This window comes from Topomyia yanbarensis, chromosome 2 (genome assembly GCF_030247195.1).
Source record: "Topomyia yanbarensis strain Yona2022 chromosome 2, ASM3024719v1, whole genome shotgun sequence".
Lineage (NCBI taxonomy): Eukaryota > Metazoa > Arthropoda > Insecta > Diptera > Culicidae > Topomyia > Topomyia yanbarensis.
This window is the reverse complement of record NC_080671.1, coordinates 357,964,411-357,991,967: the sequence shown is the minus strand read 5'-3', so window position 1 is coordinate 357,991,967 and position 27,557 is coordinate 357,964,411. Positions and strand designations below refer to the sequence as shown.

At 39.7% G+C, this 27,557-nt stretch overlaps 1 protein-coding gene across 3 annotated transcripts in view; it reads right to left on the bottom strand.

Annotated features, from left to right (window-relative positions):
• LOC131684316 (arrestin domain-containing protein 4-like) overlaps positions 1 to 24,444 on the bottom strand; it is a 43,097-nt gene extending 18,653 nt beyond the window's left edge. Inside the window, exons 1-4 of one of the 3 annotated variants that reach the window (XR_009304642.1) lie at positions 24,072 to 24,432; positions 3,326 to 3,666; positions 3,083 to 3,262; positions 2,634 to 2,819 (exon numbers count right to left, since the gene is read on the bottom strand). Coding sequence is in view for 2 of the 3 variants with exons in the window: in XM_058967066.1 (XP_058823049.1) it covers positions 2,634 to 2,819; positions 3,083 to 3,262; positions 3,326 to 3,666; positions 24,072 to 24,192 (828 nt within the window). In the remaining variant the exon portion in view is untranslated. Of the gene's footprint in view, positions 1 to 2,633; positions 2,820 to 3,082; positions 3,263 to 3,325; positions 3,667 to 24,071 lie in introns of all 3 variants that reach the window. The other 2 variants (XM_058967066.1, XM_058967067.1) reach the window with 2 other exon arrangements.
• Between the last annotated feature and the right edge of the window lie 3,113 nt (positions 24,445 to 27,557).

Below are 27,557 nucleotides of genomic sequence, written 5' to 3'. Positions count from 1 at the left end.
CACCGTGTGGAACAATCACGCTTTTACGTTATGAAAAAGGGACCATGAACAAAACTCATGTGTTTTATAATTCTTTTCAATTTCCCGTCAGTAACGTCCGCATAACGCTTTTAGCAGTGGGAATATTTGTTTTTGTTTTATGAACTTCAGTCACGGTTTCCGCCAAGTTATTGCTCATTCGATTTTCAGTACGCGAACCAGTTCACAACTTTATGAACATTGTTCATAAAACCAAAGGTTGACTCATGATGCTTTTCATAGATATGAGAACATTAGTTCACAAAATCAAAATATTCTGGTTATGTTCTCGTGAACTATTTCACGAAATTCGAAAATTTTATTCATGAATCCATTTAATCCTCGTAAACTAATTCATGATATCTAATATATAAGCCAAGATTCAATATCCGTGCTCGTGAAACAGTTCACAAAATTATCAAGTATTATTCATGTACACTCAAGTTTTTTTTTACGCTGGAGACACAGGTCGCATAAATTAAAACCGCGTAAATTTCAAAATTCGCGTAAATGGGAGTGGGCGTAGCGTATTGGTAAATCGATTGCCTTGTACGCAGCGCACCTGGGTTCGAGTCCCGACCCCGCACATAGGGTTAGAAATTTTTCCTAAGAGATTTTTCTAACCCGAAGAGGCGAATGACCTTAAGGTTAAAACCTCTATAATTGAAATTAAAAAAAATTCGCGTAAACGAAGACCGTGTAAATTTAAGAACCCGCGTTAATGGGAACCTCGTTAATGGATACCGCGTAAATTTCAAAATCCGCGTAAATGAAAACCTCGTAAATTTCAAAATCCGCGTAAATGAAAACCGCGCAAATTTCAAAAACTGCGTAAATGAAAACAACGTAAATTTCAAAATCCACGTAAAGAAAAACCGCATAAAAGTACCGCTTAAAAAAACTGAGTGTATTCGTGAACTGGTTCATGATTCCTAATATATTTGTTACGATCCACTATCCGTGCTCGTGAAATAGTATAGTATAATAGTCACAACTTACCATTCGTTTTCGTGAAAAATTTCACGAAATCATAAAATATTCATGGTTTCGTGAACTGGTTCATGATTCTTAGTACATGAGTTACAATCTATTTTGCGTTCTGATGATATTTAGAAGATATCCCTAACCATTTACAATTTCATGCAACATGGTAATGAAATTTTTACGTGAACTCTTTCACAAAATTTGGAGTATTATTCGTGGAATCATTTTTGTTTCATGCACTGTCCAGCTGCGTGCGACCAGTAATAGGTACAATTAGTAGATATAAGAAACTATTAGGACCTCGATCATCGTTATTCATTATTTAAGGTTTATTGTGATGTGCGGACAGAAAACGAAAACTGCGCTGAGAACCCAATATAGTATGCATGATATAGTTCACAAAACAAGATATCGCGAATCAGTCACATTTTTATGATCCAGTTCATATTGTCACATTATTCCGAGTAAAGAAACGATAGTAACCAAAAAATAATAGATCACGATAAGGCGAAAAGAATTTACGAATACCATGATAAAACTGCTGATATCATGAACATTAGTTACATTACTCCTTGAAAGTAAGCTTTAAAAAGATATCAAAACAAATAAAATATCACGATAACATGAAAATAAATTACAAAAACCGTGAATAAGATCCTGAAATCATGAACATAAATCACGCAACTACTGTCAAAAATATCTAAATCGTGACGAAGAAAATTAAAACATGAACATGAATTGCTCTATTAAATATCAAGATAACAGAAGTTACAAAAATCGTGACTAAGATCCTGAAATCATGAACTTCAATCCCGCTAGTCAGAAAGAAAAATCCGATAGAACACTCATGAATAAAATAGCATGGTAACGTTATGAGAAATCACAAGAATCGCTAATAAGCTCTTGAAATCATGAACACCGCTTGATTGTCGGCTGTGTGTTCCCAAATCATGAATAAGAATCAGAACAAAAACTAAACATGTTCAGAGATCAACAACAGGAACCCAACCAAACATTTTAATGTAACGCCTTGTAAATATAATTTCAGAACACACAAATAGTTTCATGAATACGAGGTTTATTATTCATAATTTCAGGAACTTGATCACGATTTACGTAAATCTTTCAGTTCACGAAATCGTAACCTTTTGTACATGAATTTATGAACGGATGTTTTCCGTGTAGCTAAATTTATCCATCTATGTGAACAGTCAACACAAAACGATTGGGAGCAATTTTCGAGTTTAGCTGAATGATCTTTCAAACATTGAAAACCTTGCCGCGACTGTGGATGAACAAATATTTAATGGAAGTTGTCGCTTTACGCGATACAACATAATCGATAGCGCCCATGTCTAGTCTGCTAAATTGAGAGCTTTTCCCTCTTTGCTTTCATAGCTGCATGAATAATGAATGCATTCATAGCTATGCATGGTTTCCTGTCACTTTCCCGCATATGCTACACGTGCTAGTGCACCGTCGGTGCAGGGATCGATCCTTCGTAAAATCATACAGAAAACTGCTCGATAACCCAAGTGAAAGCGTATGAAAACTATACAATTAGAACGAAGGCCAAGTGGCCAATTAGTTTGGGGATGAAAGTGTTACATGGAATACTCCTATATACTCACGCAAACGCTGTACTGTATTCTAATCAGATGACAACCGACCAGATTGGTTGGCGGCAGAGGCGGCACGGAGAGGTGTCCATTCTGCAGTACATCCCTGCTTCCGGACTTGATACGGTCACGTACGACTGCGGCCAACTCTCGGCGCTCCTGGTGCAACAGTTTACCATGTGCATAGTACTGGATCGACTGCAGCAGGATACATTGGACGTGGGAAACCAAAAAACACCACCGTTGACATTGCATGGAACGAGCATAAAGTGGATGAGTTTTAAATTAACTTATACCGTAATGGAAGTTACCGCCAGCTTCATGCAGGATTAATCACAAGTGAATGAGTGGATAAAGTAATACTTGTGGTTGGCCCATTTAGAAGCGAACCAAGCGATGTAATGTTAAAAGTGAAAAGTGGTTTCCATTTGAGTTCAGATTCAGGTGGCTGACGTACTCACCTCTATCAAGGCATACTTCATGGTTTTAATAGTGACATTGCTTTGGTTGTGGATTTCACCCGTTAGCAGAATATTTTCCCCCGGGACATAGGCTCGCTTATCTAAACCGACGTTGCATCGGATTGTACCCCCGAGGTATCCAACACCTACTCGATGATTTACGCTGGCCTCTAGTGGATCCTAAAATCGAAAGATAACTTTTCTCGAGTACCTAACTACCATTAACCGATTAGAAAAACTTACACCCATCAACGGATCCTCCAGATTCAAATCGATCGGATTGAGCACGATAAACACCTGCTGATTTCGGTGAGTTATGCCGGATGTTTCCTGCAGGCTACTCTTACAGTAGTACTGGATCCATCCGTGCTGCCCGATAAAGGTGGACGGTAGCGATACCGGGAGTCCTAGTTTAAAGGGGAAACAGTGAACACCCGGTGACAGCAGAATCGGTTTGTTGTCGAAGTCGTCCAGTAGTTTCATACGAAAATCGATGTAATTTTCCTTGTCGTACGATTTATCCTGCCGGCGAGTGCCCTTGGCCACGTGCACCGTGCATTCTCCAAGCACGTGAAAGTACAGACCTGTAAATAGTATGTTGATAGAAATATTATTGGAATAGCTGGATTATCAAAATCTGGCTACCTCAAATTTACACTATGAGTCTGATGCAAGAATGTTTCAGTCTAACGAATTATTGAAATTTGTCTGCGATCTACCAGAAAGGCTAAAGGCTACATGTGAAAATAAAACGAAGATGGATCGCTCTCCTTCTGAAAATTTGATAAAGGACACTCTAGCTGAATGTGAACGAAATTTCTCACATTGAGCTTGTCAGCAGAAACCAGAATGTGCCGATAATATTTGCAACGTGTTTCGTATATTTTTGCTAAGTGGTTTTCAACCTGATTCGTTCCATGCATCTCTTGTCGAAAATTCAGGTACCTCTTTCTAGAAGTAGCTTACAACCATTACCCCAACAGAAAAGACAAAATGATTTTCAACTTGAATTTAAAAAGAAAAAAAAATGCAAATAGTTGGGCACCATCCTATTTTCAATGAACACCCTCAATCAGAATTTTAATTCTTGTAGCTGTGGTCGAGAGGGCACATCTCTCGCATCATCACCCCCCAACGCCCAATCTGTTACGGTGTTTCGTTTTCGGCTGCAACATTGTGGAAAACCTAATTTCGCACAAATTCAAATAGCACACGCAAAACTTTTTCCGCAATTCTAGGAAATACTCAGGGTAGCCAAGAACTCATCTAGTGGTTTTTTATCATATAGAGCTTTCGAAACGGAATCATTTTGTAGCTTCATAAATTAATCTTGAAACTGATCGAAAAGTTGCTCTCTTGCTGGTCGGAACGAATTACGTATCAAGTTAATATCTTGTTCTTTGAACTTAGGAAAATATTTGTAAAATTCGATTTAGAGTGAAAAAGAATGCAGTAAAATTTAATTTTGATATTTTATGGAATCAGTACTGATGAAAACAATTTGAAATTTGCAAAATTGATCAGTTGGATTTTGGGTTTTCCAGATCGTAGGTTGTTGAGAAACACTTTTATTGAATCAATAAGCTGCGCGATTGTTGATTGGCTGCCTTAGAGTTTCAACAAACTTCAATATTGGAAACGCAAAATCTAATTGAACAATTTTGCAATGTTTAAATGATGTTCATCGACATTGATTTCATAAAATGACGGCGCCGATGGTTGGGTGGTAAGCGTGACCGCCACCCACCCCAGTTGGTCTGGGTTGAATCCCAGTCGAGGTTGTTGAGATTTTTCAGAGGTGAGAAAAATCTGAGGTCCTTCGGAAGGGAAGTAAAGCCGTTGGTCCCCGGTCCATAAGTTGATGGGTCGATATCCAGTCCAGATAGTGGGAGTGTCACCTCTCTGGCGTGGGTGTTTCGCCTCGTAGCGGAAATAGGCCGACGGAAAATAAACAGAATTGGAATTGGAAATTTCATAAAACAGCATAAATTAAATTTTATATGAATATGAAATTCGCTTCAAATCGAATTTGATAAATATTTTCCTGAGATCAAAAAACCAAACATCAATAGACAACTATACAGTAATCGTAATAAATAATCAAAACTAAGCTTTCTTTGCTAAACATCCATCTGTGACAATACCCGGCGTCGCGGCGCGCGGTGGTATTGCGCTTGATCAACCAATGAGTGGATCAATCAATAAGCACCAGTCTATTACCAACCACCAAAGACATCGGTCAAGAGACCCAATGTGCCCGATCCAGCGCAAAGTGAACAACAAAACTTGTTTCACTTGTGTCATTTGTGCATCGTATGAAGAACTAAGAAAACAATTCAGTCTACTTTGAACCACAGCTGGCAGATTCTAGCTGTATTGTATCAAGAACAAAGTTAACCTTTTATTTATTCTTGCCGTCACTGAACTCGACTGAAGTTGACGAAAAAGTGCTGCTCCGTACCCACCATAAACGTCCCCGCTGAATGTAAATTTTCTTCCATAAAATCATGTTTTCATAAGGTGGAATATATTCTGAAAGAGAAAGTTAAGCTTAGGGTCACAAAGATCACCCATCTTCAATCTCATCACCTATGCAATGCAGCACTGATATTATTTAACATGCTAGAAAGATTCGTTTTGCAGAACAACTTGCAACACGTGGTAAAAATTAACAGCGTTTAAATTTGGAGTTCTGTGTATATGTAAAATAACAATATAGAGGTAAGGTTGCATGACCTATCACCCCATGCCGCCCGTGAACCAATTGCAAAATATATTTCGCAATTTGGAGAAGTAGAATCTTTTACATCATCGATACATTAGAGACTATCGAATGTCGAATCGAATGCCACCTTTTTTTTTATTCAAATCGTTTATTTGATAAGGCACGTTGCGTTAGCTTAAAGGTGCCAATTTTGTTTTGTTTTACATTTTAAATTGCTTAAAACTAGGGGATTACATATTGATTTTTTTAAAATGAAACTAATGCGATTTTATAGCTATCTTATATATCTACACAAGGGGATAATATTATTTTCATAAGATTAGGGGGGTCATTTAGTTTTTGTGGCAATATGGTTTGACATTTTTATCAGTGAGATTATTGGAGCAAATAATGTTTAACTAAGGGGGACAATTTTTTACGACTAACTTAAAACTAGGAATAACTAGAGGGCATGATTGAATTTTGTAAAGATTCGTAATTATAGTTATTTTTGTGGGTAGTAGAGTTGGGCATTTTCAACGAGATTATATAATATAATAGTTAAAACTAGAAGAGACAAGAAGAGCTAAATGCTTCGTGATATATTGGGGGGGGGGGGGGGGGTAGGGGTTTTACTTCTGGGTATAAGAGTCAGGGGAGGGAGGGTAGACAAAGATGGCAGGGAGAGAAAATTATTTCAGTTTCAGGCATCGTGAGATCAACGGATGGATTACAAACTCGGGTGGCCTTCATCAGGGGAATCATGTACTGGGACGCCGGGTGGTCCTCCTCAAGATGGCAGGGGTTTTTCCAGACGATTTCGTAGTACGGCTCAGATGTGGATCGGCTACATTTCGAGTTAAGCGTGTTATGTTCGTGCCGTAGGTCCCGTGTTTGTTGGCTCATTCGATACAGATGCTTTGATACAGGTGGAAGAGAGTTCTGAGAATGATAAGGAAAATAAGAAGGGGCAGTTAGACTTGTATGTTGATGGTTTTGAGGAACGTGTATATAAGGGACATATAGAGGACATCGCGGCTTGCCAGCACATCTCGAACCGGGACGTTGGTTGGTCTTCCTCGGGCCCGCAGGGTATCCATTAGCCGAGACCTGGCGGAACTGTACTCGGTGCACGCCCAGACAATGTGCTCGATGTCGTGATAGCCGTCGCCACAAGCGCAGATACCACTATCCACGAGCCCAATACGCCGGAGATGTGCATCCAGCGTGTAATGGTTTGCCATGAGTCGCGACATCACACGAATGAAGTCACGACCCACATCCATCCCCTTGAACCAAGGTTTCGTCGATACCTTAGGGATTATCGAATGTAGCCACCTTCCCAGCTCCCCACTGCTCCATGAAGTTTGCCAACTTTCGAGGGTTCTCTGATGAGTAATACTGAAAAATTCGCTGAAGCAAATTGGTCTTTCGTAAACGTCTCCTTCTAAGGCACCCATCTTAGCTAAGGAGTCTGCCTTCTCATTGCCCGGAATGGAGCAATGAGAAGGGACCCATACCAAGGTAATCTGGAAAGAGTTGTCAGATAAAGCACTCAGTAGCTCCCGTATTTTCCCCAAAAAATACGAGGAGTGCTTTCCATGTTTCATCGAGCGAATAGCGTCAATGGAACTGAGGCTATCCGAAACGATGAAGTAATGGCCTGCGGGTAATGTTTCAATGACTCCAAGGGTATACTGAATGGCAGCTAGTTCTGCGGCGTAAACTGAAGCAGGGTCACTGAGTTTGTAGGAGGCGGTGAACTTTTGATTGAAAATACCGAAGCCAGTGGACCCTTCGAGGTTTGATCCGTCAGTATAAAACATCTTAGAACAGTCGACTTCTCGGAATTTATTATAAAAAATATTTGGAACCACTTGTGGGCGTATGCGGTCCGGGATTCCACAAATCTCGTCTTTCATGGATGTGTCGAAGAAAACAGTAGATTCAGAAGTATTTATGAAATGCACACGGTTGGGATTGTAAGAAGAAGGGTTAATATTCTGCGCCATGTAGTCAAAGTACAGGGACATGAAACGGGTCTGAGAATTGAGCTCAACAAGCCTTTCGAAATTTTCAATCACGACCGGGTTCAAGATATCGCATCGAATGAGCAATCGATATGAGAGTTCCCAAAATCGATTTTTCAACGGGAGAACGCCCGACAGCACTTCGAGACTCATCGTATGGGTCGACTGCATGCACCCTAAGGCGATACGCAAACAACGATACTGAATTCTTTCGAGTTTGATGAAATGTATGTTCGCGGTGGAGCGAAAGCAGAAGCATCCGTATTCCATTACCGACAGTATCGTTGTTTGATACAACCTAATTAGGTCTCCTGGGTGGGCACCCCACCATGTTCCGGTTATTGTACGAAGAAAGTTGATCCTTTGCTGGCATTTCTGTTTCAGATACCGAATATGGCATCCCCAAGTACCTTTCGAGTCGAACCAGACCCCTAGATATTTTACTGTGAAGACCTGAGCGATAGTTTGACCCATTAATAGAAGCTGTAGTTGTGCTGGTTCACGCTTCCTTGAAAATACAACTAGCTCAGTTTTCTCCGTGGAGAATTCGATACCCAGCTTAATAGCCCAAGCAGACAAATTGTCCAGGGTATTCTGTAATGGTCCTTGTAGATCGACAGCTTTGGGTCCCGTAACAGACACCACGCCATCGTCTGCAAGTTGCCTTAACGTGCAGGAATTGTCAAGACATTCATCAATGTCGTTGACATAGAAATTGTATAAAAGGGGGCTTAGACATGAGCCCTGGGGAAGGCCCATGTAGCTAAATCGTGATGTCGATAAGTCACCATGCGAAAAATGCATGTGCTTTTCCGACAACAAGTTTAGTAAAAAGTTGTTTAAAGTCGCTGAAAGACCATGCTGGTGCAGCTTCTCTGAAAGAATGTTGATCGAAACTGAGTCAAAAGCCCCTTAATATCTAGGAACACTGATGCCATCTGCTCTTTGCTAGCATAGGCCATTTGAATTTCAGTTGAGAGTAATGCAAGACAATCGTTCGTCCCTTTGCCTTTGCGAAAGCCAAATTGTGTATCTGACAGTAAGCCATTTGCTTCGACCCAATTGTCGAGGCGGGATAGGATCATTTTCTCGAACAACTTCCGGATACAGGATAGCATTGCGATCGGACGGTACGAATTGTGGTCGGAGGCTGGTTTTCCTGGTTTTTGGATGGCGATGACCTTCACTTGTCTCCAATCGAGTGGGACAATGTTAGCCTCGAGAAACTTATTAAATAAGTTCAACAAGCGTCTCTTGGCAGAGTCAGGCAGATTCTTCAACAAGTTGAATTTGATTCTGTCTGGCCCCGGAGCTTTATTGTTACACGACAAGAGAGCAAGTGAGAACTCCACCATCGAAAAAGGTGTTTCGTTCGCGCTATCGTGAGGAGACGCGGCGCGGTAAATCTTCTGTGCCGGGGCGGAATCCAGACAAACCTTCTTGGCGAAATCGAATATCCAACGGTTTGAATATTCTGCACTCTCGTTAGTACTGTTTCGGTTTCGCAAACGCCGGGCCGTGCCCCAAAGAGTGCTCATCGATGTTTCTCTCGTTAGTCCGTCAACGAACCGGCGCCAGTAACTACGTTTCTTGGCTTTCATCAAACTCTTCATTCGCGTTTCTAACGTCGCATATTGTCGATAGCTAGCAGGTAACCCGTCGTCCCGGAAGGTCTTATACGCGGCGGCCTTCTCCGCGTACACGTCTGAGCACTCTTTGTCCCACCACGGATTAGGAGAGCGTTTGTGTATGTTCGCGCCGGGTACTGGCTTAGTCTGAGCTTGATTCGCGCTGTCGAGAATCAAGCCAGCCAAAAAGCTGTACTCTTCCTCCGGAGGAAGTTCTTGGGTAGATTCGATGTTGTCGGATATCGCGGCAGCATAGAATCTTCCAATCGATATTTCGTGTGAGGTCATACGAAATATTGATTGATTTCAATGGCCTTGAACCGTTATTGAGACTACGATCGGCAGATGGTCGCTGCCGTGGGGATCAGGAATTACCTTCCACGTGCAATTTAACCGCAGCGATGTTGAGCAAAGGGACAAGTCTAAGGCGCTCGGGCGCGCTGGAGGAGCAGGAATCCGTGTCATTTCACCCGTGTTTAAAATTGTCAAATTGAAGTTATCGCAAAGATCCTGAATTAAGGAAGACCGGTTATCATCATAGAGGCAACCCCATGCTGCACCGTGAGAGTTAAAGTCTCCTAAAACTAGTCGCGGTGCTGGCAGGGATTCTAAGATGTCTTGTAGCCGTCGGTGCCCAACCGCGGTGTTGGGGGGAATATATATGGAAGCTATGCAAAGGTTTTTGCCTTTGGTTGTTACTTGACAAGCGACAACTTCAATACCTGTTATCGAAGGAAGGTTAATTCTGTAGAAGGAATAGCGCTTTTTGATCCCCAAAAGCACTCCTCCATAGGGGGTGTCTCGATCCAGGCGAATAATATTAAAGTCGTGGAAGTTGAGATCTATGTCGGAAGTTAACCAAGTTTCACATAATGCAAATGCATCGCAACACAAATTATTTATTAAAATTTTGAAGGAATCAATTTTCGGGATGATACTTCTGCAATTCCACTGTAGAACAGTGACCTCGTTCGATGAGTTAGCCATCGAAGGATACAATCGCTGAGAGGAGGGGCCATTTAGCAGTCAACTGCTTCAAAAATGTTCTCACTGTAGGGAGAAAAGCTAACATAAGACTTTTAATAGGATCAGTAATATTGAAAGTTTTTATTATCCAGTCCACTATGTCCGAGAGTTTTATAATTCCAGTGCTGTGATTACTCTCGAACTGAAACAAAGGAACACTTGGGATTTTTGATGTTCCTGGAAGTGCTGGGAACTCCTTCTCTGAGCTTAATCCTCCGAGACCAGGAGCTAATTGCTTCGGTTTGGTTGCAACACTTCCAATAGATGTCACTTTCGGAGCCCCGTCAAGGGACACCTTCTGGCCTTTACAAGGAACTTTACGAGAGGAAATGTTCCTCCTCTTCCTATAAATTCTAGGCACCCTAGTAGATGTTCCCTCTTGTGGGTTATCAGCCTCGCCCTCGTCAGGAGGCAAGTGAGTATAGATGTTTGCTGAGGATGGTGGCGTAGCATTCTTTAACATTTCTGCGAAAGAATGTTTGGATCGTCCCGCAAGGGAACGTTTCAGTTTATCCCCGCGTAGTTTGTACGCGGGACATGCCGAGATATCATGCAGACTCTCCGCACAGTAAGGACACTTTTCGGCTTGCCTACTGCACGAATCATCTAGATGATTCTCCCCGCATTTTCCACAGCGGGCCTTATTGCTACAATGGGTGGCTGTGTGACCCAGTTGTTTACACTTTGGGCAATTCATGACCCGCGGCACAAACAGACGCACAGGCAGACGAACCTTGTGCAAGAGGACGAAATTTGGCAAAGCGGTACCAGCGAAGGTCACCCGATAAGAGTTTGATTGGGGGTACGTTTTTGAATCATCCCCCGCAACTACTACTGAGTGCAAACGTTTGCACTCAAGTATTTTAACTGGCTGAAGTAAGCGGTCTCTGAATCGGCCAACCCCGTACTTCAGCAGATCCTCGCACGTCAAACTCTCATCGGTTACGACGCCTTCGGATTGTACTCTTACAGCCGGAATATACACGTTATAATCCCGCGTAAAGTGCTCACAGCAAGCAATATCGTTTGCCTGCTTTGAGTTGGCTAGCAACACCCTTATCTTGTCCGAGCGGACCTTTGAAATTTCGGTCACAGCCGAGAACCGTTCCGTCAGGTCTCTAGAAATCTGAAGAAGATTCAGTGATTTAGTCTTGGGCCGAAAGAAGACCACAAATGGACCAGTTGAGAGTTCTGGATAGCATTTGGGCCGGGGGGGAGCCTTAGAAGTTGAACCCGATTCAACTTCCATTTGACCATCCGGAGAGGGAACCATAGAAAACGTCAACGCACGGGGTCAGCGCCCGCGCAGACGGAAGAAAGCAATAAATGTGTTACAAAAGACAAAAACCACTTAGCTTGAAACTGGTGTCCAACGACGAACCGATCCAGCTTATACAGCTGGCTATTGTTTAATCCTCACACGCGAACAAAAGACTGAGGACCGAACCGAACTGGCAAAATAACCTTGAATGCGGATTAACTGTATTCTTTATCGCCTCACACAGCACTACGGACTAGAAAAAACAACCTCTGTCTCGATGGAGAGCTCGAAAACGAATGAATGAATGAATGCCACCTTCCTAGTTCTCCGTTGCTCCCCTAAGTTTGCCAACTTTCGAGGGTTCACGACATCACGTCTGATCAGTCGTTCGATTGAAACACAAAGTGTGTTTTAGTTTTAGGGATTTGCGTCAAGCCGGCGCTAATCTATTCCGACAAAAAGTTAGTGTCGGTTTCTGATGAGACGAAGTCGAAACGCACCCATGTAACTGAAAAATTGCTTGAAGCAAATTGGGCTTTCATAAATGTCACCTTCTAAACCACACACCTTAGCTCAAGAATCCGCCTTCTCATTGTCAGTATAAAACATGTAACAGCAGTCGACATCTCGGAATTTATTGTCAAAATTGTTTGGAATCTTTTGTTGACAGGGGCGGATCCAAAAACAAAATTCGCGAAGGGTTTGAAATTTTGATTCTAAAATAAACATTGTACAATTAGTAATACGTAAAAACCTCATTTAATGAAAATTTCTATTGGTGGTCAAATTTGGTTTGAAAATATTTTAAGTTTGAAACTAATATAAAATTCAAATTAATTTAAAATTTTTCAACGTATTCAAAATTTTCGGGAGGGGTCCCAGAACCCTCCCTCTGGATCCGCCACTGTTTGTTGACACTTCCGTTTCAGATAATGTGGCATCCATATGTACCTCTTGAGCCGAATCAGACCCCTAGGTATTTTACTGTGCGATGGTTTGACCCATTAACCGTTACGTATCCAACGCGGTACCCGGGTACCCTTATGGGTTTCAATTAATGAAATTCCCATGTTTAACCATAGCTGGAAATTGAAAATTTGTGACATCTTAGTACTTCACTAAATCACGCTTTTGTGTTAATAATATTGTTGATATAGTAAGAGGGGGAGTGAGGAGGGGCTCCTGATTTTTTTTACTACGTAGCAGGCCGACGCACAGTAGCGTAACTATATCAAATACATGGCCAAAATTATTTCACATGTTTTTAAGCTTTTGTATACGATAACAAGTGATGAAAAATGGTTTTTCATGATTTTAGACAATATATGACCAAAATATGAAAATATTAAACCTCCTTGCAGTGTGATGCAAAGCCAAAAATAAACGAATTCCACGAGCATTACTATTTTTCAATGTAAACGTGTTTTTAGAGTAATCTATCAGTTTAAGGAAACTTCGCATTGAGATTTACAGCCTTATTCTGCATAACGACGGATCGTTTTTTCGAACGAATGTGAATTGCATTCTCAATAACGACAGCAAAACCAAACGGGAGCCTACTTCGATTGAACCACATTCGTTCGAAAATGTGATCCGTCGTAATTCAGAATAAGGCTGTTAGTCTGTTTCAACTGTTTTCATAAATTAAAACATTTTTTGTCAAGTTCATATGTTTATTTTGCTTTTCTGGTTTTCTTATAGTAGAAAAAATATTCAAGTTTTTGTAAATTCGGTAATAGAAATCTATCCAAGTGATTATCGTATTAGATCTAGATTATTCACGTTAACACTTGCAATCCGGAGACAAGGAACTGGATTGAGAAGATTGCATAATTTGTTTGATGCTTCGCTTACGTTTCCAAGGCAACTTGTGTACGTTGCGTTTCATATAGCAAGGTTAGTGGAAATTATATTTCACACTCTTTCATATGGCTATCGTGGTCATAATAGCTCAATTTGGTTAATGGACGCAATCTAACAAAAATAATATGGGGGACTCAAATCATTCTTGTCATATAAGCTTGAGCTTGAGCTTATGCGACCACCCCTGTCCCCCTCCGTTATCGATCTGGACTAGCTGAAGTTGCACAGGGAATAAGTAGATAATTATATTTGGGAGTAGCGAAACATCATTCAATGTGCAACTCCTGGTAATCCTAAATTGTTACGTAGATCGCGGGAGGAAAGTGAAGGAATGGTTAGTCCGATACTTGCTTTTGCTAGAGGCCGCACTACTGCGCACTCCACAAGTATCACGGGAGGTAGTAAGTATAGACGTTGGATACTATTTCTTCTTTGCCGACGCCAGAGAGGTGGCTTAACTTCTGGACTAGATATCGATCCATCAATTCATGAACCGGGGACCAACCGCTTTACTTCCCTTCCGAAGGAAGATTTTTTCACCTCAGAAAAATCTCAAGGACCTTGGCTGGAATTGAACCCAGGCCAACTGGAATGAGCGGCGGTCACGCTTACCACTCAACCACCGGTGCCGTCTCAAATTATTCTTTTCATATAAGATCCTTTAAATAGCCCCAATACTGATTTTTTTAATTGTATTCTCTTAAATTTGAACAAAAACACGACATTTTCAAACAGCTGTAAAAAACCGAATGGGATTAATTGGGAATGTTTTCTTCGTGGAACAGTGAGAGGACACTCCAAATAATCTTCTCCTTTTAGCAGATTTACCCGACATTGCCCGACAAGGTACTTTTTTTACTAACGAATATGTGTAAAATTGAAACAGTGAGCACTTTTATAAAACCTACCCAAAAACGACAAAGAAAAGCTAAAATTGACCCCAATTGATTGTAGTTGCTGGAGTTTGCTATGAAAAGTACGATTTTGATTTATATATTGACTTTGGGTAATTAGTTTTTGAGCAATCTAAAAAAATTTAGGGATAATGGCTTTCAAGCTAAAAAAATGTGTAAAAAAATCACTGATTTCAAATTATTGCATACCAAAATTATCAAACAAAATCGCTTTTCTTTTTAAGCTAAACATTAGAGTATGTTTCGAAGAACAATTTAAGCTGAAAATATGGTCAAATAAACAAAAACTATATTTTTTCTATTTTGGCCAGGTTTTGAAGTTAGTTACGCCTCTGTGCGACGTGGGTACACGGGTACCCACAAAGCTGAAATGCCAATAGCTAAGGTAATTTCCAACCGATTTCGATACTTTTGGATGTTTTGGATACAAGAACTCATCCACTTTTAAACTTGTTAAAAAAATCGGGTTACTTCATTCTGTTCCCGGGAATCCGGATCTCCGGAAGCATGTTCCAGTGCTGGGATACTATTTGTGAATTTCAATGGAATACTAGCAATATGGGTATCAAAATTCTTGGAATTGCATCAGTAGGCTTTATCTCGTGGTTTTGGAACCATTTGGTGATTTGACCCCGGAACGGACATTCTGGAGCAGGTTCCCGTGGGGCCGTGAGTGGCCATTCCATTCCCATTCCATTTTTCAATTTGCCATAGGGTCCCGTAACAATAAATAACAGACTTCCGAGACAATTTGAAAAGCTTTGATACTCATATTGCTAAGACATTATTAAAATTTACTAATCATACCCTAGTACTGGAACATTACTCAAGAAAATCCGGATTACCAAGAACCAGATCCATTCATCCGGTTCTGTTATACAGAAAAAAAACGGACGAGTTCCTGAATCCAACACATCTAAAAGTGTCCAAATCGGTTAAAGAAATTCATAGTTATGAGCTTTTCAATTTGTGGGTACCTGGGTACCCTCGTTGGTATGTTAAAAGTGTTTTTTGTTGGACACATAACAGTTAATAGAAGCTGTAATTGTGCTGATTCCCGCTTCCTAGAAAATACAACTACCTCAATTTTTTACGTTGAAAGTTTAATAACCAACTTAACAGTTCAAGTAGATAAAATGTCCAAGGTATTCTATAATGGTCCTCGTACATTGAAAGCTTTAGGTCCGTAACAGAACCCACACCGTCGGCTGCAACTTGCCTTAACGGTCAAGAATTGTAGACATTCATAAATATCTTTGACATAAACATTGTATAGAAGGCGGCTTAAACATCAGCCCTGGCGAAAACTCATATAGGTAAATCTCAGCGTTGATGAATTACTGACACCAAATTTCATAAAAAATTATTAAAAGTTGCTGAAAACCCATGCTGGTACAGCTTCTAAAAAATAATGCTGATGCTGATGAAAACTGATGCCATCTGCTCTTTACTTGCATATGCCATTTGAATTTCTGTTGGGAGCAACGCAAGCCAATAGTTCGCCCCTTTGTCTTTATGGAAGCCAAATCGTGCACCGGACAGTAAACCATTTGCTTCGACCTAATTGTCGAGGCGAAACAAGATCATATTTTCGAACAACTTTCGAAGATAGGACAGCTTTGCAATCGGTCGATACGAGTTGTGGTCGGCGGTTGGATTTCCTGGTTTTTGGATGGCGATGACTTTCACTTGTCATGAGGGACAATGTTACTCCCAAGAAACTTATTAAATAAATTCCGCAAGCGTATCTTGGCACAGTCTGGCAGATTATTGAATAAGTTAAATTTGATTCTGTTTGGCCCTAAAGCTTTATTGTTGCATGATAAGAGAGCAAGTGAGAATTTCGCCATCGGAAAAAGTGTTTCGTTCGTGGGTTCATTAGGGATCGCAGCGTGTCGGGGTGGAATCCGGACAAAACTTTATATCGAAATTGACTATCCATCGGTTTGAATATTCCACCTTCTCGTTAGTATTGGTTCGGTTTCGCATATACCGGGCAGTACCCCAAACCATGTTCATCGAAGTTTCTCTCAGTCCGTCCGTCCGTCAACGAATCAACGTCAGAAGTTTATCCCCGCGTAGTTTGTTCGCGGGGCTTATCGAGAGATCAGGCAGATTCTCCTCACAGTAAGCCCACTTTTCAGGATTCCTACAGAATCATCTTAGACGTATTTTCCACAGCGGTCCTTATTCGTACAATGGGTGGCTGTGTGACGCATTTGTTCTGCAACCCGCGGTAAAAGCAGATGGAGAGGTGCTCGAACCATGTGCAAGAGGATGTAATTCGGCAAAGCTGACCCAGCGAAAGTCGCCCGATTCGAGTTTCATTGGGGCTATATTTTCGTACCATCCCCCGCGACTAATACTGAATGCAATCACTTGCAGTGTATTTTCGCCGGCTGTGGTAATAGGCCTCTAAAACAGCCAACCTCGTACTGCAGCAGATCATCGTATGTCAAACTCTCATCGTTGACGACGCCTTCAATATCTACCCTTACCGTTGGAATATACATATTATAGTGCCGTGCAAAGTGCTCGAAGTAAGCAATATCGTTTGCCTTCGCACGCGCAGACGGGAAACAAAAATTAATATTCAGAAAGATAAAAGGTAACCTAGTTTCAAATCGGTTTCCAACGGCGCATCGGCCCAGCCTAACAGTCGGCTAGAGACTTCCGAACAGCACGCAGAAGTACACACAAAAAAATAATGAAATTTAAACGACATGAAAATCAATACGAATGTAAACATACAAAGATTGAATCAAAACTTGAACTGACCAAAACTGAAAATTGCGTTAAAATCAATGCACTCAGTTGGAGCATCAAAGAGCATACAATTTTACACTTTCATTCGTGTAATATTACATGTCATTCATTTTACAGAAATATGCGTGTAAAAAATACATTGAAGTACATTGGTTTTCCGTTTGAAGAAACTGTAATTTTCAATCCACATGTAGAATTATAATAAAATTCGTTGAAGAAAGCACGACAAGTCGTGTGAATTTTTGGTGGAACTTAATTTTACATTTATATTCATGCCTCAAATATGTGCATGAAAATAAACTTAAAATTAAAAAATATTTTTTTTCTGTGTAGTAGCAAAGCCGGCAAATCAATAACAGCAACTAATAGTTTCTTGCTGGTACCACGTGGGCAATTGTCTTCCCGAGATCGCTGTGCCAATGATTCACTGGCAAAATAACAGTACCGATGGTGAAAAACAAACCGTACGGAAACTATTCTATTATCAGAAAGTTCAGAGCCAGTAGGTCATAAAAAGCAAACTAACTAGAGCCGTCTAGCATTAGAATACAGATCTATTCGGCATACCATTTTGTAGGTTCTGCTCTTCTGAACAACTTTGGCGAAGACATGAATAAGTTAAAAAAAAAATCTGAAACCTGGTACACATAAGATGGTCAAGTCCCGGAGGGTAATTATACAATATAGAATAAAGTGAATTCGTTGCTTTATTTTAGGCAAAGTGTAAGTGGTTTACCAATTGAGTCATTACGCCATCCGCTATCGTTTTCTATGCAGCTTACAGTAACGCTACGTAGTCGAATTGTTTTTTGTGTGTAACACGGTGAACAAAAAATCTTTCAGCAAATTGCATTAACAGCGCATCACCTCAAATTCAACGACAATAACTCCTGTCCTTTTGATGCTAATGTCCGTAGTCAAGCCATCTTCAGGTATTTTATTTACTTACTTATTTATTTATTTATTTATTTATTTATTTATTTATTTATTTATTTATTTATTTATTTATTTATTTATTTATTTATTTATTTATTTATTTATTTATTTATTTATTTATTTATTTATTTATTTATTTATTTATTTATTTATTTAATTTCACAGCTCTCTGACTGATATGGTCCTAATGAATAAATACCGTTACACTTGATTAGATTAAGACACTCTATTTATAATCATACGCCGTAATATTAAAATCGAAAAATTATTCAACTGAAATAAATGCTCTGATCATCGCGATTAGCGTTTCATGATATCCAAACGCTGTCGAAATTCGGTTATAGCATTGCTGCATGTCGTAAAAATCTTTGCGGTGTTGTAAAATTTATTACAAAAATTAGACCCGAACAACCGATTCCTCTATTCAAGAGCTTCGCCATGAATATCACCGGCTGAAGTTTTTTTCGGCGATCCATTGTATCCATGTGCAATAGACGGCATCTCTCAGAACCTAGTGGAAGGTTTTGTCACGCCAAGAGAAGTTTCTCAGGGCAATCCTAATTAATTTTTGTTTAATACTGAGAAGTCAAGTCAACAGCAGCGGTCTCGAGAATTGGTCGCACCAATCCGCAGTAGAGTGCTTTCAGGCAAAGCAGGTCGTTGAAATCCTTGGTTATTTTTTAGATAAATCCCAGTTGACGATTATTACGGTACTGGAGAGCTACGGAATCTTCGGAATAGACTGAGAAAGGCTCGAAAACTTTTCTTCAGAATAAGAAGCGAAGTTCGTCCGGGATTTGGAACGCGAATTCGAACTTATGAACGCAGCACACTTTCGCTCGTATGTCTCCCGAATTGAGTGCAGCATGAAGGATAACCCTAAGTAATTTTGGTCTTACCAGCGGAACAAAACGTCCTCTGGAGGAATCCCTGCAAGCATCAACTATCGAGAAAGGTCATCTACGACACCTGCAGAATCAGCAAATCTATTCTCGTCATTTTTTTCAAAACGTGCTAAGTAATAACTCATCACCTTTGTCTGAATCATACTTGAGTGGTTTGCCGATGTTCACATTGAATTTTCCTGCAACATCATTTTCCGAACAAGAGGTATATGTCAAGCTACGCGGTATTGATAGTTCGAAAGGACCGGGGTCGGATGGACTTCAACCATCGCTTATCAAGGAATGCTCTTCATCGCTGGCTGTACCGGCATCTATACTTTTCAATCGTGCCCTCGCTGAAAATAGTTTTCCCACTAAGGGACCATCCATAAATGACGTAGCATTTTTTGAGCGATTTTTAATACCCCTTTCCCCCATCGTATCATTTCTTCTCGAATCTCTAAGTACCCCCTGGTAATTACATAGCTTGACGGTAACTCTCCCCCCCCCCCTTGTCACCGCAAAATTTAAAAAAATAAAAAAAACTATGTTAGTTTGGCCCCTTTAAAAAAGCTACGTAGCATGCACATGACCCCCTATCACCCTGTCATCACACATCAGCACAAAATACAAAATTACCCCCTCCCCCATATAATGCTACGTCATTTATGGATGATCCCTAACACGTTATTCAACAGGACAAACGACCTACTGAATGATTGACTTCATTTTCCCGTTGAATATAGGGTAAGGTGGGGCAAATCCGACCGTTGGGTAAACCCGACCCACCTCTGTAATCAAAAATCGGAAGCACTATGCGAACTAATATCAATATTGTCCTGTAGAGCATCGAAAATAATCAAAATAGTGGTATGACAGTATTTTATTAGTCTACATTGAGATGCTTAAACGACAATACGTGTGTTTTTACAACTTTTGATTTGATTTTTGTGCATCATTGACTAAGGAATTTTTCTGATTGATAGTGATAGCATAAAAAATGTAAGTGGATTTAAATTCATTGATAAAAGTCCTACAAAGTGCATAGATGAATTTAGTCCAACTTTTTTCATATTTTATTTAAATGCATCGTAATGAAAAATGACGCGGTGGGGCAAATCCGACATCTAAATAGTGGGGTAAATCCGACCGCTTTTTTGCTAAGAAAATGATTGTTTATCAAATTGAAATATATTTATAACTTTTTGCACAATGGTTCATAATTACAACAAAAAAACAGCAAAAATGAACGTATTCGTCGATCAATTGCTCCGATGCAAATGGGAATATCTACGTGCTCATGGACATGATTTTGACTTTCCAAGATTGACATTGAATTCCTTTTTCTTCATGTTACAATTCAATAACATAACATTCATTGATTAATCAATGAAAAACCATAAAATTTGGGTAATATCTGTACTAAATCAACCAAAAACATAGGCGGTCGTTTTTACCCCACATTTCTGAAAACAGCAAAAATGAACGTTTTCGTAAAACGCTTGAATCTCAGAGCTTCGAATAAAACGCTATACATAGAAAGTAGTCCAGAAGTCTAACCTTTAATTTGGTATGTATATAAAATGACTTGATCCAATGTAAAATGAGCATTTTACAGACAAAACCATTTACTAGGTCGGATTTGCCCCACCTTACCCTACTGTATATCACAGGATAACTTTGAAAAATATTCATAAAAACACTGAAAATATCTGTGGTCCCAAATTGCTCCCTTGCGGCTCTTCGAAGCTACTAATAAAGGTATCCGATATGCAAGAATCCAGTTTTACTCGCAGGGTTCGATCATACAAATATGTAGCAAGCCATGTGATTAATTGTTTAAATGCACCATGTCTTGCGAACTTTTTAAATCTGTGTCGATTACATCGACTTGTATCTTAGCTTCCATATGTTTGAAACAATTTGATATGAAGCCTAGTAGGTTGCAGGAAATATTGTTTTTCATCCTTTCGTGTATAACTTGGCTGAATCCTTTGCCTTCTGCTAAGTAAAAGTTGGGCGTTGCACCCAAGCCTACCGCATGGTCGTTGATAGAACATAACTAACCATCATGTTTTACCGCTGATGCCGGCAAAAAATTCTCCACAAATCCTCGCCTAGAACGACCATGCGATCATTCTAGTTTTAGTCCTAGTTTTTCGTTCTAAGTTTATAACTGATACGTTTTAGAATACCTATCCGTCTTACAATTTCATTGATTTCGTTTCTCTTAGTGTTAAATTTGCCGAAAATAGCCAACAAAATCGATACAGTCACTTGAAATGTGTTTAAGTTAACCAGAGCTACAGGCACATCTACAACGACGGCTTCAATTTCTTGATCTGATGCAGTGTCACGTTAGAAACCCAGAAGAAAAATGCTTGTCGAATAATTCCGAGGCATTTTGCGCCCGAGATTATTACATTTCTTCCGGGAAAATGTTCGACGCAGTGCTGGAATTCACATATCTATACAAGCTTTTAGGATTTCGTTGCAAGTTTGCATGAACCTTGCACACGTAGAATTTATACAGAGAGCAAGCAAGTCTCTGATACGCATCAGTGGCTCGCTTCAAGTCGTTTTTCATCACCGGTGTTCTCTGGTGGCACAATTTACACTGGATTGAATTCCGCTTACGTTTCCAGCCTATGACTTCCACATACAGAAGTTGGCGATGTGTAGGTATAACGGTACATTCGAATTTAACCAATAACTTACAATGCGTCTCACAAATTACGTCTTTCAAAAAGACAGGAAATAATTACATATTACAATGACCAAGATAATTCAAATGCGCGATTAGCGCTGTTACGAACAGAACAGTAACAGCGTAAATCAGCTATCGTGAGATGTACTTGTTATTTTAGGTGCTCGTAAATCTTCCGTTGTCTTGTTTTCTTTTATAAAAGGCTAGCACGGAATATGGTAAAAAAGTCTTAGCATACTGAGAAAACCAAAAAAGATGCCACAACCGTCGGAAATTCAACCTTCATCATGGCACGGGCTACCCCTGACCTCAGTGTCAATGCCACAGCCCTCGCCGCCGACAGCATTCAAGGTAATGCACGGTGTCTTTTTTTAACAACTTTATGCAAAAAAATTCAGCATCTTTGAAACTTCAGGATATGAAAGAATGGGCTTTCCCCTTTCATTTGAAACTAAAATCAAAATAATCCGTCGGGGGGTCTAGAGCAACTTTTTTTTTTGAAGTTTTTTTCGTGAAAACATAGATTTAACAATGGAACTAGTTCATATTTCTGCCCCTAGATGGTGTTTTAGACATTCGAACAACACTAAAAGTAAGAATCTGAAAGATTATTTAATTGTCTACAACTTTGTTACCAACTAAAAACCGATTTGAAATTATCCTGAAAAGTAATTTAATATTTTAACGAATTCTAAGTCTAAGTTAGTTTCACAGAAGACCTACTGGTTTGTTAATTCACAAGCACTTTTTTATTTGCCAAATAGTTGTGTTTAGTTCAATAGTGAATTCAGCGGAATTTGAGAGCTTGGAAAGTCATCTTTTAGCTGAAAATTATAATTCCCTGATACAGGGCACCATTCATATTTTTGGGATGAGAAGTTTTAGATAAGTGTTGACCAAACTAGTATGATATTAATATTCTTTTTGATGGTAAGTAATTCCTCCCGCAGAAACAGCCTTTTCAATTATGTATGCCATCTTTTTCATTTTTTTCGATTGTTCTCAGGGATGACTGATAACTATTCTTACATGAATCTCCTTCTCTGTTAGCATCTTCGTATAAAATTGACTTGTCCTGAACTTCAACCTCTATATTTGAACAAACTCAATGAAACTTTTAACGCACCATTACAATATTTCGCGGATTTCATTGCAAAGCTTGGTTCAAAACGCTGATTATCCGTTTTCAAAATTAACTCAATGTGACAAACAGTAAACAAAAAACTTTGAGTTTTTGGATCAAGATATTTTTTTTGGGATATATTCTAGGACTTCTATGTATATAAGTTTATTGTTGTACTCAAATCATATTTTGTTTTCAAAAGTAATACATATCGCATAATCAAGGATCAATTTAGTAACGATATCTCGCATAATTGATAGGAAATGGCCGTAAAATCCAACTGCCACAACATGCTTTGCGGAGAAAATTTGAATAAATCATTTCACACTAGCCACTAATTTGGACAGTTACTGCTGTGGTTTGCGTTAAACTAGAAACGGTGTGTCCCAACATTTCGTCTTGAACGGAATTATAATAGCTGACTTAAGCGATCATAATCTAAATTATACGATGTATGGTCCTTTCTAAAACATCCGTGTAACAAAACATAAATGTAAGCAAACCCTTGTAACCAAGCAATACCTTCCGATGAATGGTAGTCCCTTCGAACCTATCGGGAAAGATTACAAACCAAAAGCACAAATAGTTTTCTGACTCTGTCAAACATCCTAATTTTCAGAAGTTCAATTAGAATTGTCAACGTAATGAATCCCGTCTAATATTTTCATGCGACTAAACCAAATTTTTTTTTTTTTGGTAATATAATAAGTGCGAGAAAACATATTTCCAAACCACTAGGCCTCGTGTGAAACTGTCTTAGATATAACTTTGTTGAAATCTTAAACAACTTTTCCGGATGATTTCAGATCAGTTTTTAGTGGTCAACAAACTTGTAGACAATTAAATTTTCTATGAAATTCTCACTTTTAGTGTTGTTCGAATGTTTTATACACTATCTGGGGACAGAAATATGAACTATCTCCAGTAGTAAAACCTATATTGTTACGAAAAAAAACTTCAAAAAAAAAAGTTGCTCTGGACCCCCCGACAGATTATTTTGATCTTAGTTTCAAATGAAAGGGGAAAGCCCATTCTTTCATACTCCGAAGTTTCAGAGATGCTGAATTTTTTTGCATAAAATTGTTCTAATAAATACACCGTGAATGATGAGCAACAGTTTCAACGTGCGTCTCTACACTTTACTCACCCAAAACAGCTGTGTTTTCCTGCGTCTCCAGCAGCACTCTCCCAGCCAAAACTTGTCCCGGAAGATACAGCAACGAGTCCCGATCCAGGATAATGTGAAACTTAAGCAATTTTTTCGTCATGTCGGTGAGATGCTTGTACCTAGGCACACAATTATCTGCAATCTGCCGTAACTTGAATCACTACGCGCGCGGCACTGTTTCAGTCGGTCGGTCTTGCTAATACTGTGCTTCATTGTTAGCTCGTTCGTTCTCTTGTCGTCGCAGATCGGTCGAAGCATACCCACCTGGCCAGCTACCTACCTACATACGCGGCGAACAGTGTGCGTGGGTGAAGTTGTTCTGAAAGCGCCGTGGTTCATCAGCCAACGCACAAGGGCGCATTCCGTGGTGCGTTGGGACGTCGCCGCTTGCATCGAGAATTCTATTCAACATCATCTCTTAGGCACGAATGGAAGCTTGGATTGAGGGGTGAAATTGGAAAAAAGAATAAAAGCAGCAAATAGTTTGTATTGTTTTTGCAATAACCGGACCAAGAACACGATGTCAATGAGATGGATAGTATCGTACGTGTTATTAGGTTTTGGGGAAGAATGCATCGTGAAAACCGGTTTATTTACTCTAGCGTGCACTACGGCAATCACGATGCAAAAAATATAATACGGCATGATAAATTAAATAGTTGTTAAAGCACACTTCTATCTTCCAAATTTAGCAACTGGCTCAAACAATCGCTACAATCAAAACAGCGCTGAAGTTTTTCTGTTTCGGTCAAAATAAATTTGTTTCTGCACAAAATCTCAATTTAAGAATTGTTGTCATTTTGCGTGCTTACAAACGTTGATGATGTGGTGCATTATTATTAGATAACCGGGGAAAACAATATTTGGGATCAATTTACTATAATTTAAGGTCTCCTGGAGTTATAAATAATTTCACATGGCAATAATCTGTCACTGCTTCCACGCTTTTAATTTGTTGGGATTGGATCGAGCTTCGCTAGTAAAAAATTGCAAACTCAACATGCATTGGGTTGAAGTGAATCCGCAAATACGAACAAGACTTTTGTGACAGGTTGTCACAAAAGCAATAGGTCGCGGTTAAGTGGGGCGTCTGCTGTAGTGGGCAAAAAAATCTACTTCTTTTTTATTCGCTTAATTGTTAGTATAGAACCTCTAGAATAGTCTCCCGTAAATCTTGGTGGCCACGCTGAACTACTTTTGTTTTATGCAGTCATCCATTCCTCGCAGGTTTGCTGCAGATTTCAATCTATCGGAAACTTTATAGTTAAGCTATGTTTTTCTGAAAAAGCGTTCTCCGCTCGCTACCTTGGATTTGAAGTGGAATGATAAATCTTTATTAGATTCTCTAGAAGCTTTTGATATTTCCGCAATATGCTCTTTGAATCGAATTTCTAATGTTCTCCTGGTTTGTCCAATAAAACTTTATCACAATGTGAACATGATATTTTGTATATCCCCGATTTGCTCAGTGTTTCTTTGGATTCTTTGTGGATCCTAGTATTGATTTTAGCTGGTAATTTTTACTACTGAAAATTAGATCTACACCAAACTTTTTTTAATTTTTTCCTAAGTGGATAAGCCGTATTCTGGTTTAAATCTACTGCTATCCTTTTTAAATTTTCAGTTGTTGGAGTTAAGGTTGTGTGGTTTGGCTTATGAAGCTTTCTAGATTTTTTATTAATTGTTGATTGGATGGTTTGCTCTGGATACCCGTTGAGCTTACCTGTTTCGAAAATCAGTTCAGTTTCTTTAGTTTTTGCTTCTTCCCCTAATTGTAAAGTAAGCATTCTATGGACCAGGCCCGTGCGCACGTGGTGGGGGGTGGCTTGGGGGTTTAACCCCCCCCCCCCCCTGAGCGTTTTGAATGACTTTTAAAAATTTATTATCTTCCTGTCCAGGAAAAAAGTATACTGCAAACCGTTTGGACACATAAAATGTCATTTGAGTTCGGTCACTCTAGAAACAAGTCAATGAAGAAACCAAGGACGAAACTTTGCGAGGGTGGCTGGAAAGGGATGTATGTTAAGTTGGACGGCTACTCTGAAGGATCGGCTAACGTTTCGACAAGCTTCGATATTAACAAAGGTAGTGAGTAGACAGTAGATGTCGGTCAGCGGGCCAGCAACGGCAGTCAAGGAGGAAAAACACGAAGTTGGAGAAATTCGGGATATCGTTGTCTAGAGATATTTTACCGTCGTTGATTATTCCGTTAGAGTGGCAGCGAAATGGATCGCGAAAATGGGCATCGGTATAGGGTGAAATACTGCCGCCAAGAAGTTCTCAGCACCAGCTAGCAGATAAATAGGAACGACTAGCATCAAGAAGGATAAGAAACCCGGCGAAGGTGGTTGTAAACATATGTAAATCCTTATGGTCGACACCCCCGGATCGGTTCATGTCTCAACAGGGTACTATATTTGCAGCAGACCTGAGCAGGTGAGATATATCGCGAAGGTTTGACAGCAAGTAGCTATGGATAAAAACATGACGATTAACACAAAACAACGTAAGCAAAAACACAATCCTTACTAAAGCAGTACTTAACGGTTGCCCCGGATGGATGAGGATTACGAAATACAAGAGGTTTAAGTTTAGTCGGTTGGCTTAACAACTACTACAAACCAATCCGAATCCACCACGAGCCAGCAGATAACGCACAGTGGTCTGAAATGCCAAAAACGTCACTAGAGGCCAAACCATTGAATTTATTCATAGGGTATCTTTGGAGGAATTGTTCGTAAGAATATTCCCCACAATCTGATAAAAATTAAATTGAATCTTACTATGATTGAACTAGAAAAAATAACTTTTTATACTGACGAGGTAGAAAGACACCATGTCTTCGACAAAGTTTTAGGAATGCTCATAATGAAGAATTTTGTTGAACAACTTGAGCTTGTAGGACTTAATGTTATCGATTTATAAAGCGTTTTCAAAGGCAAACCCCTTAAATTTAGCTTTTTAATATAGCCTTTTGTCAAACAATGTTCCAGACAAATGTTGAGGTATTAAAACCACATTATATTGTTGAAGAATACATGCAAAAATTAAATTATTGTTGAAGACTCCATGTAAAAATATTGTTGAACACTGCATATAAAAATTGTACCTGAAATCGGCAGCGCGGCGCACACCTCTTGTAAAAATACTCATTTGTTTTAGAGTTATTGAAGAATTTTAAATTATTTTACACCAAGTTCAACAGCGTATAAGGGAGAAAGGTACAAACCAAAATGGACCAGTGTTGCTAAAAGAGCGAGAAGCCAACACATCCTCCTCGTTCGCCGGCGAGCGCGAGACTCACACTGTATGCTCCCTACTGCTGTACACACGTTTTCGAAGAACTCTCAACTATGTGACAATCAGCACGAGCGGCAATTATGTTTGATTCATGTGAGTTATCTGCCTTCGCTATAGGCTCGTGTGTCACTCGCACTCTTGTCCGCTCGCTGGATATCAGTTCTA